The 17,264-nt window shown below is 39.1% G+C and overlaps 1 protein-coding gene across 1 annotated transcript in view; it reads left to right on the plus strand.

Moving 5' to 3' along the window:
- Positions 1 to 17,264, plus strand: part of MYH15 (myosin heavy chain 15) — a 164,827-nt gene that overhangs the window by 82,049 nt on the left and 65,514 nt on the right. Inside the window, 8 exon segments of the mRNA XM_049709855.1 lie at positions 2,088 to 2,343; positions 4,215 to 4,221; positions 8,971 to 9,062; positions 9,065 to 9,217; positions 10,608 to 10,677; positions 10,680 to 10,783; positions 12,435 to 12,580; positions 15,699 to 15,789. Of these exon segments, the coding sequence (XP_049565812.1) occupies positions 2,088 to 2,343; positions 4,215 to 4,221; positions 8,971 to 9,062; positions 9,065 to 9,217; positions 10,608 to 10,677; positions 10,680 to 10,783; positions 12,435 to 12,580; positions 15,699 to 15,789 (919 nt within the window).

Consider the following 17,264-nt stretch of genomic DNA (forward strand, 5'->3'; position numbering starts at 1 on the left):
ACAACTCCAACTTTATGAGATGTTGCCAAAATGCTTTCTGTTTTGCTCTTTACCAGAAGTATATGAAAGTCCCATGGCTCTATATTCTCACCAACTTGTGGTATTTCAACTTCAAAAACTTTTGCCAGACTTAGTCATATTTCTGACTTTGGGGAAAGATATCGCTTTCCTCTTAATATCATGTTTTCTGTAGATTTTTTTTTGGTAGATATGATTTATTGTATAGAGGACATTCGTTCCATCTTATTTTGTTAAGCACGTTTACCAAGAAAGGGTTAAATTCTTCTTTTGCATCTAACCCATAAATGTGTTGAATTAAATTAATAGATTAAAAAAAGTTAAACCCACTTTGTTTATAAAATATGATATTTTTCATACATTGTGGGATGGTTTATAGTATTATAGTATTTTTGCCTCAATGTTCATGAATAAGTTTGGCCTGTAATTGTTTCTTCTGCTGTTATCTGACTTTGAATCAAGGTTACCTTAACCTCATAAAAGAGTTAGGCAATATTTTCTCTTTTCAAAACATGAAACAATTTATTTTGATTATCTGTCTTTGAGTGCTTGGTAAAATTTGCCTATAAAACCATCTAGATCTGGTGTTTCTTTCATGAAAGATTTTACAATTTTGATTTAATTTATTTAATAGATATAAGCCTATTGAGATTTTTTTCTTCTTGAACCAGTTTAGATTAATTCCTTTCTTTTTTTTTTTTTTCAGTACGCGGGCCTCTCACTGTTGTGGCCTCTCCCGTTGCGGAGCACAGGCTCCGGATGCACAGGCCCAGCGGCCATGGCTCACGGGCCCAGCCACTTCACGGCATGTGGGATCCTCCCAGACCGGGGCACGAACCTGTGTCCCTTGCATCGGCAGGCGGACTCTCAACCACTGTGCCACCAGGGAAGCCCCTCTATATGTGTTTTGTAATTTTGAACTGTAAGCTCATCTTCAAGGGGACTTTAAGAAAATCTCTAGTGCTTGATTTTAGGGTATTTTCTTCAGTGCACTTTTGTATTTTTCCCCCAAGGGCCCAAAGGGTATTTATTACCAGTGTAAAAAAATGATTATGCTAATTTCTTGTGTATTTCTACACTAATCAGGTAGTATAATTTAAATCTCAAACACGCCGGTGGTGCTGGTTCATAGTATATAAAAAACATTCTTAGCGTAGGATCTTTTTTCTTCACCCTGAGCCCAGACCAAATCAGATGTGCTTCTCTTTGACTTCTCTCTGTGCCAGTGGGTGAATTTTTAAATCCTCCTTTTCATTAAGGGTGAAATTCTTTGAAAATCACAGCCTGTCTCTTTATCCACAAGGATATAAAAATACAAACCCTACAATACCAAGCCTGGCTTCCTCCTTCCATAAGGATGGTCAAACTGTACAAGCATTCACTCTTCGCTCTGCTTTTTTTTTTTAGCGCCCTCTATAGTTCTTACCCTCTTTAAGGGTCAGCTCTCATTTAAAGGATGTTTGTAGTGGAAACATTTTCAGGACAAATAGTCCACAACATTGTTAGCCCCAGAAGTCCCTCAAAGGGTTTTTGATAGAATCAGATGAGAGCTTGGATGTAGAAGTGCTTTGAAGACTAATGAGGATTTATAATGACTCCTAAAAAGATGTGCTTATTAGGGATCTTAATTTGGAAAATAACTCTTTTACTTTTAAATTTTTTTATTTTTTAAAATTTTATTTATTTTTGGCTGCGTTGGGTCTTCGTTGCTGCGTGTGGGCTTTCTCTAGTTGCAGCAAGTGGGGGCTACGCTTCATTACAGTGCACGGGCTTCTCATTGCAATGGCTTCTCTTGTTGCAGAGCACGAGCTCTATGAATGTGGGCTTCAGTAGTTGCAGCACACGGGTTCGGTAGTTGCAACACGTGGCTCGGACGCTCAGTAGTTGTGGTGCACGGGCTTAGTTGCTCCGCAGCATGTGGGATCTTCCTGGACCAGGGATCGAATCTGTGTCCCCTGAATTGGCAGGCAGATTCTTAACCACCCAACACCAGGGAAATCCGGAAAGTAACTCTTTTAAATAGTCTAGGTTAACTTTCTTTTCTTTTCTTTTTTTCCCCCTCAACTTAGGGATGCACTTCTTTTGATCCAGTGGAACGTAAGAGCTTTCATGGCTGTGAAGGGCTGGCCGTGGATGAGGCTCTTCTTCAAGATCAAGCCTTTTGTTAGATCTGCTGGAATGGGAAAGGAGGTAGCTGGACTGAAGGAAGAGTGTGTGCAGCTGCAAAAAGCGTTGGCGAAATCAGAATCTCCGAGGGAGGAGCTGAAAGCCAAGCAAATCTCCCTACACCAGGAAAAGAATGACTTGCTTCTTCAGCTGCAGGCTGTGACTAGCCCCACCATTTCTTCTTCAAATCAAGTTTCTAATTAGATTCCCTTGTTTTGCAGGCAGTATTGACTTGAAAAAAAATAGAGGCACGTGCTATGCAAATACTGTAGAATTTCATCCAACACAGACAGTGGAAACACTTAGAGAGACACCCTTTACAGTGAAGTGATTTCATTGACAGTATGTCTTTGAAAAAGGGACAAACTTTTAGATGGGTTTTAACTATATAAACAGATGGAAATCTATCATGGGAGTCAGGAAGCTCTGGATCTTAATTCAAATTCTGTAGTTAGCACGTAACCCATTAGCAAATCAAAAGACAGGCTCTTTCTTAATTTCATTTTCAGATTTTTCATCATTAGTGTATAGGAATGCCAGAGATTTCTGTGCATTAATTTTGTATCCTGCTAGTTTACCAAATTCATTGCTTAGCTCTAGTAGTTTTCTGGTAGCATCTTTGGGATTCTCTATGTGTAGTATCATGTCATCTGCAAACAGTGACAGCTTTACTTCTTCTTTTCTGATTTGGATTCCTTTTATTTCTTTTTCTTCTCTGATTGCTGTGGCTAAAACTTCCAAAACTATATTGAATAAGAGTGGTGAGAGTGGGCACACTTGTCTTGATCCTGATCTTAGTGGAAATGGTTTCAGTTTTTCACCATTAAGGACGATGTTTGCTGTGGGTTTGTCATATATGGCATTTATTATGTTGAGGTAAGTTCCCTCTATGCCTACTTTCTGCAGGGTTTTTATCATAAATGGGTATTGAATTTTGTTGAAAGCTTTCTCTGCATCTATTGAAATGATCATATGGTTTTTTTGTTTGTTTGTTTGTTTGTTTGTTTTTTTGCGGTACACGGGCCTCTCACTGCTGTGGCCTCTCCCGTTGCGGAGCACAGGCTCTGGACGCACAGGCTCAGCGGCCATGGCTCACGGGCCTAGCCGCTCCGCGGCATGTGGGATCTTCCCAGACCGGGGCACGAACCCGTGTCCCCTGCATCGGCAGGCGGACTCTCAACCACTGCGCCACCAGGGAAGCCCGATCATATGGTTTTTATCCTTCAATTTGTTAATATGGTGTATCACGTTGATTGATTTGCATATATTGAAGAATCCTTGCATTCCTGGAATAAACCCCACTTGATCATGGTGTATGATCCTTTTAATGTGCTGTTGGATTCTGTTTGCTACTATTTTGTTGAGAATTTTTGCATCTATGTTCATCAGTGATATTGGCCTGTAGTTTTCTTTCTTTGTGACATCTTTGTCTGGTTTTGGTATCAGGGTGATGGTGGCCTCGTAGGATGAGTGTGGGAGTGTTCCTCCCTCTGCTATGTTTTGGACGAGTTTGAGAAGGATGGGTGTTAGCTCTTCTCTAAATGTTTGATAGAATTTGCCTGTGAAGCCATCTGGTCCTGGGCTTTTGTTTTTTGGAAGATTTTAAATCACAGTCGCAACATCAGTGCTTGTGATTGGTCTGTTCATATTTTCTATTTCTTCCTGGTTTAGTCTTGGCAGGTTGTGCATTTCTAAGAATTTGTCCATTTCTTCCAGGTTGTCCATTTTATTGGCATAGAGTTGCTTGTAGTACTCTCTCATGAGCTTTTGTATTTCTGCAGTGTCAGTTGTTACTTCTCCTTTTTCATTTCTAATTCTATTGATTTGAGTCTTCTCCCTTTTTTTCTTGATGAGTTTGGCTAATGGTTTATCAATTTTGTTTATCTTCTCAAAGAACCACCTTTTAGTTTTATTGATCTTTGCTATTGTTTCCTTCATTTCTTTTTCATTTATTTCTGATCTGATCTTTATGATTTCTTTCCTTCTGCTAACTTTGGGTTTTTTGGTTCTTCTTTCTCTAATTGCTTTAGGTGCAAGGTTAGGTTGTTTATTTGAGATGTTTCCTGTTTCTTAAGGTAAGATTGTATTGAAATTAAGAAAACACTCCCATTTACCATTGCAACAAAAAGAATAAAATATCTAGGACTAAATCTACCTAAGGAGACAAAAGACCTGTATTCAGAAAATTATAAGACACTGATGAAAGAAATTAAAGATGATACAAATAGATGGAGAGTTATACCATGTTCTTGGATTGGAAGAATCAACATTGTGAAAATGACCCTACTACCCAAAGCAATCTACAGACTCAATGTAATCCCTATCAAACTACCACTGGTATTTTTCACAGAACTCTAACAAAAGATTTCACAATTTGTATGGAAACACAAAAGACCCTGAATAGACAAAGCAATCTTGAGAATGAAAAATGGAGCTGGAGGAATCAGGCTCCCTGACTTCAGACTATACTATAAAGCTACAGTAATCAAGACAGTATGGTACTGGCACAAAAACAGAAAGATAGATCAATGGAACAGGATAGAAAGCCCAGAGATAAACCCATGCACATATGGTCACCTTATCTTTGATAAAGGAGGCAAGAATATACAGTGGAGAAAAGACAGCCTCTTCAATAAGTGGTGCTGGGAAAATTCGACAGGTACATGTAAAGTATGAGATTAGATCACTCCCTAACACCATACACAAAAATAAGCTCAAAGTGGATTAAAGATCTAAATGTAAGGCCAGAAACTATCAAACTCTTAGAGGAAAACATAGGTAGAACACTCTGTGACATAAATCACAGCAAGATCCTTTTTGACCCACCTGCTAACGAAATGGAAATACAATCAAAAAGAAACAAGTGGAACCTAATGAAACTTCAAAGCTTTTGCCCAGCCAAGGAAACCATAAACAAGACCAAAAGACAACCCTCAGAATGGGAGAAAATATTTGCAAATGAAGCAACTGACAAAGGATTAATCTCCAAAATGTACAAGCAGCTCATGCAGCTCAATAACAAAAAAACAACCCAATCCAAAAATGGGCAGAAGACCTAAATAGACATTTCTCCAAAGAAGATATACAGATTGCCAACAAACACATGAAAGAATCCTCAACATCATTAATCATTAGAGAAATGCAAATCAAAACTACAATGAGGTATCATCTCACACCTGTCAGAATGGCCATCATCAAAAAATCTAGGAACAATAAATGCTGGAGAGGGTGTGGAGAAAAGGGAACACTCTTGCACTGCTGGTGGGAATGTAAATTGATAAAGCTACTGTGGAGAACAGTATGGAGGTTCCTTAAAAATCTACAAATAGATCTACCATACGACCCAGCAATCCCACTCCTGGGCATATACCCTGAGAAAACCATAATTCAAAAACAGTCATGTACCAAAATGTTCATTGCAGCTCTATTTACAATAGCCCAGAGATAGAAACAACCTAAGTGCCCATCATCGGATGAATGGATGAAGAAGATGTGGCACATATATACAATGGAATATTACTCAGCCATAAAAAGAAACAAATTGAGTTATTTGTAGTGAGGTGGATGGACCTAGAGTCTGTCATACACAGTGAAGTAAGTCAGAAAGAGGAAAACAAATACCGTATGCTAACACATATATATGGAATCTAAGAAAAAAAAAAGGTCCTGAAGAACTTAGGGGTAAGATGGGAATAAAGACACAGACCTACTGGAGAATGGACTTGAAGATATGGAGAGGGGGAAGGGTAAGCTGTGACAAAGTGAGAGAGTGGCATGGACATATATACACTACCAAACATAAAATAGATAGCTAGGGGGAAGTAGCCGCATAGTACAGGGAGATCAGCTCGGTGCTTTGTGACCACCTAGAGGGGTGGGAGGGAGGAGACACAAGAGGGAAGAGATATGGGAACATATGTATATGTATAACTGATTCACTTTGTTATAAAGCAGAAACTAACACACCATTGTAAAGCAATTATACTCCAATAAAGGTGTTAAAAAAAAAAAAAGATAGGATCTTAATAGGTCCTGAGAAAAGCTTTACTGAGATCTTCAGGATTATTGCAGTATGCCCCTAACTGGTTTTCCTGATTTAGATCTCCCTACTTGCCCTTTCCCAGTCCAAGTCAATATCACAATGAGGTGAGTTCTTAAAACAGCAGTTTTCAACCTTGACTTTGCATCAAAGTTATTTGTGAAGCATTAACAAATAAAAAGAAAGGTGCCTAGACTCCACTCTCAGATACTTTGACTAAGTGGGTCTTGTGTGGGTCCAAATCATCTGTATGGGTGATTCTGATATCCAGCCAGGATTGAGAACCATTGTCTTGAACAAATATGTTGCTTCCCTGATGAACAAGCTTCAGATCCTGCAATATGTGCATTATAGGATCCAAACCCTTGGCCCAGGCATCTGAGCCTCCATCTCTAATCTGATGCCGATGTGCCCTTATTCACTCCCTTTTTTATTCCTCTTCTCTAGCTACCAGGACTACTGTTACATCCCAAAGGCAGGTATGAAATTTTATCCACCTTTATTGTACTCTCCACTGCACTTAGCACAGTGCTAAGTTAAATAATACTGGGTTCAAATACATTATATAAACATATTGTATTTTTTCCTGCTTTTTGGACTTACAGAAAACAGAAAATTTAGTAGTTTTAGGCTGACCGAAGTTATTCGTTTCTTTTGGGACTCTGCTACCCATCAGTGTTCCAATAGGCCATATTTTACGAGAGTTTACATTCAGACCCACATTTCTGATACATATTTAATATAGCAGTGGTTCAAGAACTTTAGTGTGTATCAGCCTCACCTGGGATGCTTGTTAGAAATACAGATTCCTAGGCCCCGCTCCAAACCTACATTAAGATCCATATTGTGAGAATCACAGTTTGTAATATCATATTTTGTCTGGCTTAGGACACAGGGAGCCTAGGATGAGACCTGGCCTCCTAGTTTTCATCATTCTTCCTCTCAACAAAAAGAGTGGCCAGTACTACCTGGGCTGATGTGGGGATAGAAATACACCCAACTTGTGAAGGGAAAGGTGGGTAAAAGTCTGGGATACATGAATAAAGATCATTGTGGGGAGCATAGGAGACACATGAAGCCAATCGCAGGGCAAGTCCTGGAAGGCTGAGATGAGTTCAAATTGTAACTGATTTAAAAAGCTGACCTGGCTATGAAATATTTTATCTTATTGATTTTTTTTATCTCATTGATTTTTAAGAAACACACCTCCATACAGTAGGAATCAAGGAAACAAGGATTCTTTTCAAATTATTCACTAACTCAAAATACCGGAAGCACTGAGTGAACCCATTTCAATTAACACTGTGAGTACATGAGAAAATAACTGCCACTGGGGAAAGGATGTCCCTACTGTTAAGCTGTCACACCACTGCTCAGCTGGCCCCAAACCTGCCATCATGTTAAATGAGAGGATCGATGATGGTCGATTGGATTGTTGGCTTCATTTGGTGATGGTGACAGGTCCTGTACAAGTGCTGAATGGAAGAGAGCAAAGAGCTATTCTGCCTGTCAAGCTGGGATGAGCTAAGATCAAATATCCCCATTATTGCTCAAGCATTGGAAGCTTCTCTGATATGCATGGATCCTTAACATTTTTGTTTGTTTTTAGTTTAGCCCTTCTCTTGGGTGTTCAATGATGTTGGGGATTCACTGTTTTATACCTCCCCCATCTGTGCCTCTTTGAGCCCCATTTGTTGGGCAGACAGGCTGAGAGTTAGCCAGGATCCAATAGCCTGGATTTTTGCCCTTCTCTGCTCTTGATCTAAGTAGATGAAACAACGTAAGCCAAGCAAATAGTTAGGTAATTGATTGCCCAAATTGCAGAGGATGGATGAGGTCTGAAGATGAAATATGGAGATATGTGTGAAGTTATGTCACAACGAGACCTCTAGTAATTAAGAACTTGCTCACAGAAAAGAGGTTTTATTTAGCCTCTAAATGGAGACAAGTGAAAGGAGTTCAAAGTTACACAGGTGCTTTTGTAGCAAAAAGCAATCGGCCCCTTCTTTTTTGACTTGGACCATAACACAGAAAGAGTGGGCCACACAGAGAGAGCTGGCAGCAGTATGTTTGAAAAAATAAGAGGAAGGAGGACTGCACACTCTATGGTTATAACTTGGGGAATTTACTGCTGGCAGAACCTTCGAGAAAAATATTTTAGTTGGAAATAATAGTAAAGTCTAGTTAGTGATATTCAAGGAACCTCATGAATTGTAAATTCATCTTATGAATAAAAAAATATACAGCCCAGCTCTATTTATTAGAAGATGCTTATATATTAAATAAGTGCATCAGGGTCCTTATAATAATATTATAAATATTCTATTGTCTGAGGGAACACCACTTTCTTAAAAGACCATATTCTGAGCAGGTACCGCCCTCAAACTATATGCCTGCAGGGATGCTTCCAGTAGCTGTGATTTAATCAGCACACCACTGATTTTTGGAGGCACGTTAGCTCCTTTAGCCCACCAGGATTCTATTAAGTGCTTTAGAAGAGGTAATCTAATCTACTGAATGGCCTGAAAGATCAAAAGCACCTCCAAACACAAGCAACTCCTCCACTTCTCAACCATAGGGTCAGGGAACTGGGAATATTATTTCAACTGCTTAGGAAAGGTAGGTGAAAGTGCCGGGCAGAGGACAGGCAATTATCTCTCTGCTGTGTGTTAAGCAGCATTTCGCCTGGCTGTTAAATTACTTCCAGCTGTTGGCAACAATTTTCTCCTCATCATGGCGGGAACGAGAGACCCTGGCAAATGCTGAAGAGCAGCGCGAGTCGCTGATTAAATCCAAGATCCAGCTGGAGGCCAGCGTCCAGGCGCTGCCTGCGTTGGAGGTTGGGGGGAGGAAGAAGAGGAGGTAAATTCCCAGCTGACTGCCGGAGGGCGGAGACTCGAAGATGAATGTTCCGCGTCGAAGAAGAAAGAAATCGATGACCTGGAGACACTATTGGCAAAGTCACAGAAGGAGAAGCGTGCTTCAGAGTACAAGGTACTTTTTCTATAATGTCAGGAAGGCCTAGATGCCTGAATTCCACACTCTCAATCGGGCTCCAGGACCAGACTTGCTCTGTTTATATTAATTAACACAGTGGTCCGCAACTTTACAGCACTGGGAGTCAGAACTGGCATCAAATGAAGGATCTGGTGAACTGTGCCATCCTAATTCAAAGTTCCAACTTGAATTTATGGAACCCCACTTAATCTCCCAAATGAAACGTTTTCATTTGTTCCAATCTAATTGCATGTGAAATCTGATAGAAAGAGCAAAATGGTTTCATTGGGCCTCTCTAAGTATCCTTTTTTGGAAGGAGAGGGAACAGGATGCAGTTTATTGAAAGGTGATTTGGGACACGTCTGAATTCCCACCTCTGTCGTTGATTTGGAGCTTGACCTTGAGATGTCATTTTAATTCCAGCTAAGGACCTTAATGTTTTGTTCATTTTAACTGAGGTTTTTATCTTGTGCATCTGTGTATAGACTGAAGTCAGCTGAGGGGTCTGTATCAAACCTTTGATAAAAAAAAAAAGCCTCCAGAATAATATCGTAATTTTGGCATATGATTAAATAGCAACTCTTGTACATCAGTTCCCTTTCATAAAAAGCACTTGGACCTGATATAAATGGCTTACACTTTTGCCTATTTTATCAGCTGGAACTCTCTTTAACTGCCACTTTCTTAGGATTTGAGGCACAAGATTAATATTGCCCCGAATACTCTAAAGAAAGCTAAATTACCTTTAGTGGTGTTCTTGTTATACAAATAATACGACACTCTGAATACTGGCCATCCACTGACCTATGCTGATTATATATATATATATATATATATATATATTTTTAATTAATTAATTTTTGGCTGTGTTGGGTCTTCGTTTCTGTGTGAGGGCTTTCTCTAGTTGCGGCGAGCGGGGGCCAGTCTTCATCGCAGTGCGTGGGCCTCTCACTATCGCGGCCTCTCTTGTTGCAGAGCACGGGCTCCAGACGCGCAGGCTCAGTAGTTGTGGCTCACGGGCCTAGTTGCTCCGCGGCATGTGGGATCTTCCCAGGCCAGGGCTTGAAACCTTGTCCCCTGCATTGGCAGGCGGATTCTCAACCACTGCGCCACCAGGGAAGCCACTATGCTGATAATATTTGATTAACCAGAATACCCCATTCCCCGACCAGGAGAGCTAACAGATCATTTGTGTCTGTGTGTAAAAGAAAAAGTGAATTTAGAGTTTTAAAAAGTCCATCAGGAATTTGGCTAAATTTAGTTCTTTATGACAGTGGATACCGCATGAGATTTTTGGTCCTAGAAAAGAGAGGAGATGGCCCTTAGTGTTTATACCCCACCTTCCATAAGTGGCTCTCATGGAACTGTTGTCGTCTTCTCCCCACAGGTTAAGAATCTGACTGAGGAGGTGGAGTCTCTCAGTGAGGACGTCAGCAAACTTCAGCGAGCAGCCAGGGTGCGCGGGAGGCCTGCCAGCGGACCCTGGAGGACCTGCACGCGGAAGAGGAGAAAACCCTCACCCTGAGCAAAACCAAGCTGACACTAGAGCAGCCAGCGAACGAGGTCAGTAGTGATATGTCTTGCTAGTTAGCTGTGTGTCTACATCTGTACAAACCTCCACGTTTTACTTAGTTCATTTATCTTGACATTTTCAGGAAAACTTAGTAGCATGGTTAGTTTCCCTCATTATTTAGAAATAAGAGGTGAGCCACTACAGTAGAAGAAAGGCCCCAGCATGTAATCTGTCTGTTTTTATATGCAACTTTCACACAACCCTGGGCAGTGGGAGAACACTGAGATGAGTCGTGAAGGGGTATCAATCTGACTGACTGTTCCCCACAGAACCTGGTGTTTTGCCCCTCAGATATGTTGGCGCTTTATCTGACACTAGTACTGAAGGATTGCTTTAAGGCCCTGTTGTGTCTCCAGCCATGCACTGAGGTTTATTAAAGTAAAAAGATATGTAAGTCACAAGCTGTGTTCTACCAACACTATTGGAAAACACTTGTAAGATTCTGGAGATGGTGCCCCTGTTCTGTCTCCAAATACCCTGTGAAATAAAGATGCTTCAGACGAGTCTCAGTGGTTAGGTTCATCACTCTTCCTGTTTCCTCCCAGCTGACAGTGTGTGCATTCACTGTTTTATTAGTCCCCAAAGCTTAGCCTTTATTAAATTGCTGACAAGGGTGGTTAGGGTTTTTTTTTTTTATTATCTGCTTCTTTTTCCTCATGCCTTTCTATCAGTTTCCTCTATTACCTATTAGTCGTCTCACTTCTCTTCCTATTTCCACTGATACATATCTCACAAAGCCTCAATATGGGGATTTATTGGTTGTGTGCAAACAACACACACACTTGTTCTCTCGCAGAGTTCATTTATTTTCAGGTTTTTGCATATGCCCTCCAGAAATTCCCCCTTCTCCCCTATTCGAATTTTATATCTTTTGCTAGTCACAGGAAATAGCTTCTATTGTGGCAAAGTAAATATATCACTGAAAACTAGCCATATTGTAACTGTTATTTAGCCTCCTGCTAAGCTAACCTCAACATCATGGTTGGCAACACTACAGACAGAACTTGAATGTTCTGATCACCTTGTTGGAGGTACCAGAATATGACACAATGTTATGGACCGTAGAGGGTACCAAGGTGGTAAAGGAGGGTGTGGAAATCATGCCATGTGAGATGCGTTTGAAAGGGTCAGTGATACTGAGTTGGGAGACTCAGGACAGCTGCTAATATTCGTGAATGATCATGTGGAGACAGATTTGCTTGGTGCTGCTCCAGGGAGCAGGGCTGAGGCCGGTGGGATGAACTTACAGAGACTACTTTGGCTTCTTATGAAGAAGTGCTCCTGAGTAAATGGACTTATCTACCCATGAAATGAGCTGCCATGTGAAGAAGTGAGCTTCCCATCACTGGAAAGCAATCAAACAAGGGCTCACTAGGCATCTATTATTGGCTTCTTCTGTAGGCTAGAACACGTATTCCTTAATCTTTAAAGTTTTCCTTCATCACCGTGATTTCTAGATTCTTTTGTTGTCCTATTGATGTGTACAATATTTATTTTAAAATATCTACATAACTGGGCATCATTTACAGACTCTGCTTGTATTTTTCTTTCTTTTTCCAGAAGGTAAGTGGTTAATGAACACATCTAGTAAAGTATAAACTTTACTTATTTATTGGGCTCAATAATGTCTCCTTCTGTCAGCTTGAGGGTGCCCTTGAACAGGAGAGCAAAGCGAGAATGAACTGGGAAAAGGAAAGGTGCAAACTGGAGGGCGAGGTAAAGCTGAACCGGGAAAGCATGGAGGACCTGGAGAGCAGGCAGCTGCAGCTAGCAGGAAAGCTGAGGAGGTGAGTCACCTTTCTGTTGACTCGAGATTCTGGGAGACCTTTTATTGGAGGAAACAGCTCTCTCATGTCATTTATCCTCATGACCCTAGGGCCAGATGTCTTAAGACCTGAAGGGGAGGATAAGAAGGATAACAAGCCTAGGAAATTGATTTTTTTTTCTTTTGCTAGACTTTATGTGAACTTTCTTTTTATAATTATGTAATAACCTACAAGAAAGTAACTGAGAAGGCTGACCAGTAGATGCGAATGAAAGGTGTAAGGCACAGGAGATGCGAATTATTGGAATTTGAAGTTACAAGTCAAAATAAAAATCGCTCACTTCTTTTACTCATCATGAGACCAATGGCCTAAAGTAAAAAAAAAAAAAATAGAAAATAAATCCTAATGTGAAGTCCCATATAACATCTGATCATTTTAAAAAAAACAAAACAAAACTTATTTGCCAGATATAACCTCATTAACATTTATCTAACTTTTTTTGGTCAAATAATTTACTGTATAAGTATTAAACCTTAAAATTGAAAGCAAAACATAACATGATCAAAATCAGTAGATCTTCAGTTCACATGGATTCCCAAGGAGCTCAGGGCAAGACGGCCCTCTCAGTTTAGTTTCATCATTCAGTGAAATGGATTTTCTCACCTTGTCCCTTTTGTCTTCCTCTGTTCAGCTAGACTTTCTTCTTCTTCTCCATATTTTAAAAAAATTTTGGCTGAGCTATGCAGCATGCAGTATCTCAGTTTTCTGACCAGGGATTGAACCTATGCCCCCTGAAGTGGGAACCCATAGTCTTAACCACTGGACTGCCAGGGGAGTCCCCAGCTAGACTTTCTTCTAACGATTAGGAATTTTCCAGTTATTTGGAATAGATCAAATAAGAGAGGGAAACAGTGAGATCTAAGAGTGAGATAAGGCCAGGTTAAAGCTGGGAGCCCACTGGTTATTGGAGCCCACAGTGAAGAAGAAAGTCAAGTGAGCAACTATGAGCTTCTGGTTTTCCTGTCTGTGTACATGAGTTTCCATTACACATGCTTGTGGTCAGACTTGATTAATAGCCTGCCAATAAGTTACTGAACTTGATAGGTGTTTCCGACCTGATAAGTAGGAAAAGATGAAATAAGTAACCCTATGAATGTAACGGAACAGTGAAAGGTAAAATGATGATAGAGTTCCCTAAGCATTCAATTTTGAAGATTGTGTTTCAGCTCAGCAAAGTGAAAATGATACTCTATGTCCTTGTAGGCCACAGGTCAAAGAGCTCTGGCATTTCAGAAACCCATGTTTTCAGGAAATGATAAATTTATTATACAGCATTTTCTCTAAATGGACCTATGTATATATGGAGACAATACATGAAAATGTGGCATTTTAAAATGGTGATGACAGGATAGAATACTTAAGAAATAACACAGATTATAAGCCCTTCATCTTCTGAGATAAAAGTTAAATTTCTTCCTCACGCTATTCACACAAACACAAAATCCAGTTTCATTAAAGAATTAAATGCAAAAATCAAGCTTTAAAATCATTAGAAAATGCAGCATTATTCACCATAGCCAAGATATGGAAACAACCTAAATGCCCACTGATGGATGGATGGGTAAAGAAAATGTGGTGTATACATTTAATGGAACATTATTCAGCCTCTTTTTAAAGGAAATCCTGCCGTATGCAACAACATGGGTGAACCTGGAGGACATTATGCTAAATGCAATAAGTCGGTCACAGAAGGACAAATAGTGCATGATTCCACTTATATGAGGCATCCCAAACTCATAGAAACAGAGTAGAATGGTGGCATCCAGGGGCTTGGAGGCAGGGGGAAAGGTGGAGTTGCTCTTCAATGGGCATAAAGCTTCCATCGTGCAAGATGATTAAGTTCTAGAGATGATTAAGTTCTAGAGTGACATACAATGTTGTGCCTATAGTTAATAAAATTGTACACTTAAATATTTGTTGAGAGGGTAGATCTCCTGTTAAATGTTCTTCAATTAAAAAAAAACAGCAAAAACCATTAAAAAACAAAACCATTAAAAGACAATATAGGTGGTAAGTCTTAGGAAACTGGCAGGTCAGACTGAATGAGTCACAAAAATCCAAAGGCATAAAAGGAATATATTGATAAATTTGATGTTGATACCTTGACATTTTAAACATTTATGTGGCAAAAGCCGACATAAATAAAACTGGGGCAAATTAGAAAGTGGGAAAAATATCTGCAGCAGATATCAAAAAATAAATATCAAGAGTATTAAAGGAAAATCTATAATTCAATAATTAGATGAACAACCTAACAGAAAAATGGGCAACGGACACAGTTCATTTGTTTTATTGCCCATTTTAAAATCCTCATAGTTGATAACATGCTGTCCTCACTAGTAAACAAGGACATTCATTATAAAACAATGACATACTAATCTGTTAGATTAGGAAAAATTTAGAAGTGTGCTAATGTTAAGTGTAAATGTAGAGAAATAACCTCACACTGCTATTGGAGGCCAAAGGGCAAGGTTATAAGTTTTTAAACACATACCTATACCCGACGCACCAATTCCCTGCTCAATATCCACTCTGTAGAGACACTCACATGTACACAAGGGTGCATGTATATGAACAGCATTATTTGTAAAAGTAAAATTTGGGGGAAAACCTCAATGTTTATTAATAGGGAAATGGATAAATAACCACATGAAATCTAAATCATAAGCTAGTATGTCACAGTTAATTTTTAAGTGAAGTAATCTATGTGTAGGCCAACATGGAAAAATCTCCATGTATTATTGGGTTAAAAATGTTGTAGAATTATAAATTCAAATGTATACAGTATTATACCTTTCAGAGTAAAGAAAATGAAACTATTTCTACTGATATATAAGCACAAACATATGTCAATCCTCAGAAAAATGTCTGGAGGATTCACACCGAACTGATTATGGTGGTTACCTCTAGGCAAGGAAGAGAGATTGGGTATAATAGCCAAGAAGACTTCAGCTATAGATGTAATAGTTGAATTTTTTACAGTGAATGACTTCCTGTGTTATTACTATAATTTAAAGAATATTTAAACAAAATGTTATTACTCTGAGCAATTCCACTTGATACCTCTTTTCCCTAACAGGAAAGAATTAGAAATGAATCAGATGAGCTCAAAGGTGGAGAATGAGAAAGGCCTGGTGGCTCAGCTTCAGAAGATGGTTAAAGAGCTCCAGGTAATCATTTATCAAATACCTGTGTGCACCTGTAGTTAGATCCATGGGTGATGATTGACACTTCAGTGACAAACGCTCTGCCAAGGTACCCATAGCTCTAGCCAACTATAGATGAGGCAGAAAAGAGCAGTGGTTGAGAAGGTAACCTGGTATTCTATAGATACGTGACTCTGGAGAACATTACTGTTTAAGCTTAGATTTCCTAATCACGAAGGTAGTAAAAAAACAAGTAGCTAATTTTTTGAACGTTTGACATAAACTAGGTATTGTGCTAAAACCCTGAACATCTACATTTTTACTCATTAATCCTCCTGACAACCTTTGAGCTAAAATTAAATGCAACAGTACATTTAAGTGGTAAGCTCAGTGCCTGACCCATGGTAAGCATTCAATGCTACCAATTTAATTTTTTATGATGATTAGTTTTTGTGCTTAGAAGGCAATTATGCTGAAAATCTGTCTTGTAGCTACTTGTAGCCTCAAAACATTATTTGATAATGGGCGGCTATTTATAAGTTTTAGACCAGGCAACTGTTTTATACTATATGACCACATTATAAAGTAATTTAAAGCATGGATACGTTTAACTCCTCATGTATACATGCAGATGGATTTTTTTTCCTTTGAAGGTAAGTAGTTATCTCACTAATGTAACTATTATTCAAAATAATTTTGGAACTTTTTTCTGATTATTACCTTCTGAGATATTTTGAGCCAAATTAGACCAGTCTCACTGCTTTATGGGCAAGCTTTCAGACAATATTAATCTCCAAGTGACTGCCTATCATATTCACCAGACTTCTCTTCAAATGATACTTTATCCAAAAAATGTTCAATTTATCCAAAATACAAATTTTCTTACCCTGATGATTTAAAAAATACAATCTAAAGGTTATTTCTTTTTATTTTTAATGTCTGAAACATTTATATTAACATATATCCATACAAATAACCCAAAGAAAGTTCAGTATTAGTTGTTTTTTGTTTTTTTATACTGCAGGTTCTTATTAGTCATCAGTTTTATACACATCAGTGTATACATGTCAATCCCAATCGCCCAATTCATCACACCACCATCCCCACACCCCCGCGGCTTTCCCCCCTTGGTGTCCATACGTACGTTTGTTCTCTACACCTATGTCTCAACTTCTGCCCTGCAAACTGGTTTATCTGTACCATTTTTCTAGGTTCCACATACATGCATTAATATACGATATTTGTTTTTCTCTTTCTGACTTACTTCACTCTGTATGACAGTCTTTAGATCCATCCACGTCTCAACAACTTTCATTCAACTCAATTTCATTCCTTTTTATGGCTGAGTAATATTCCTTTGTATATATGTACCACATCTTCTTTATCCATTTGTCTGTCGATGGGCACTTAGGTTGCTTCCATGACCTGGCTATTGTAAATAGTGCTGCAATGAACATTGGGGTGCATGTGTCTTTTTGAATTATGGTTTTCTCTGGGTA

The sequence above is a fragment of the Orcinus orca genome, chromosome 5, assembly GCF_937001465.1.
Source record: "Orcinus orca chromosome 5, mOrcOrc1.1, whole genome shotgun sequence".
In the NCBI taxonomy this organism is placed as follows: Eukaryota; Metazoa; Chordata; class Mammalia; order Artiodactyla; family Delphinidae; genus Orcinus; species Orcinus orca.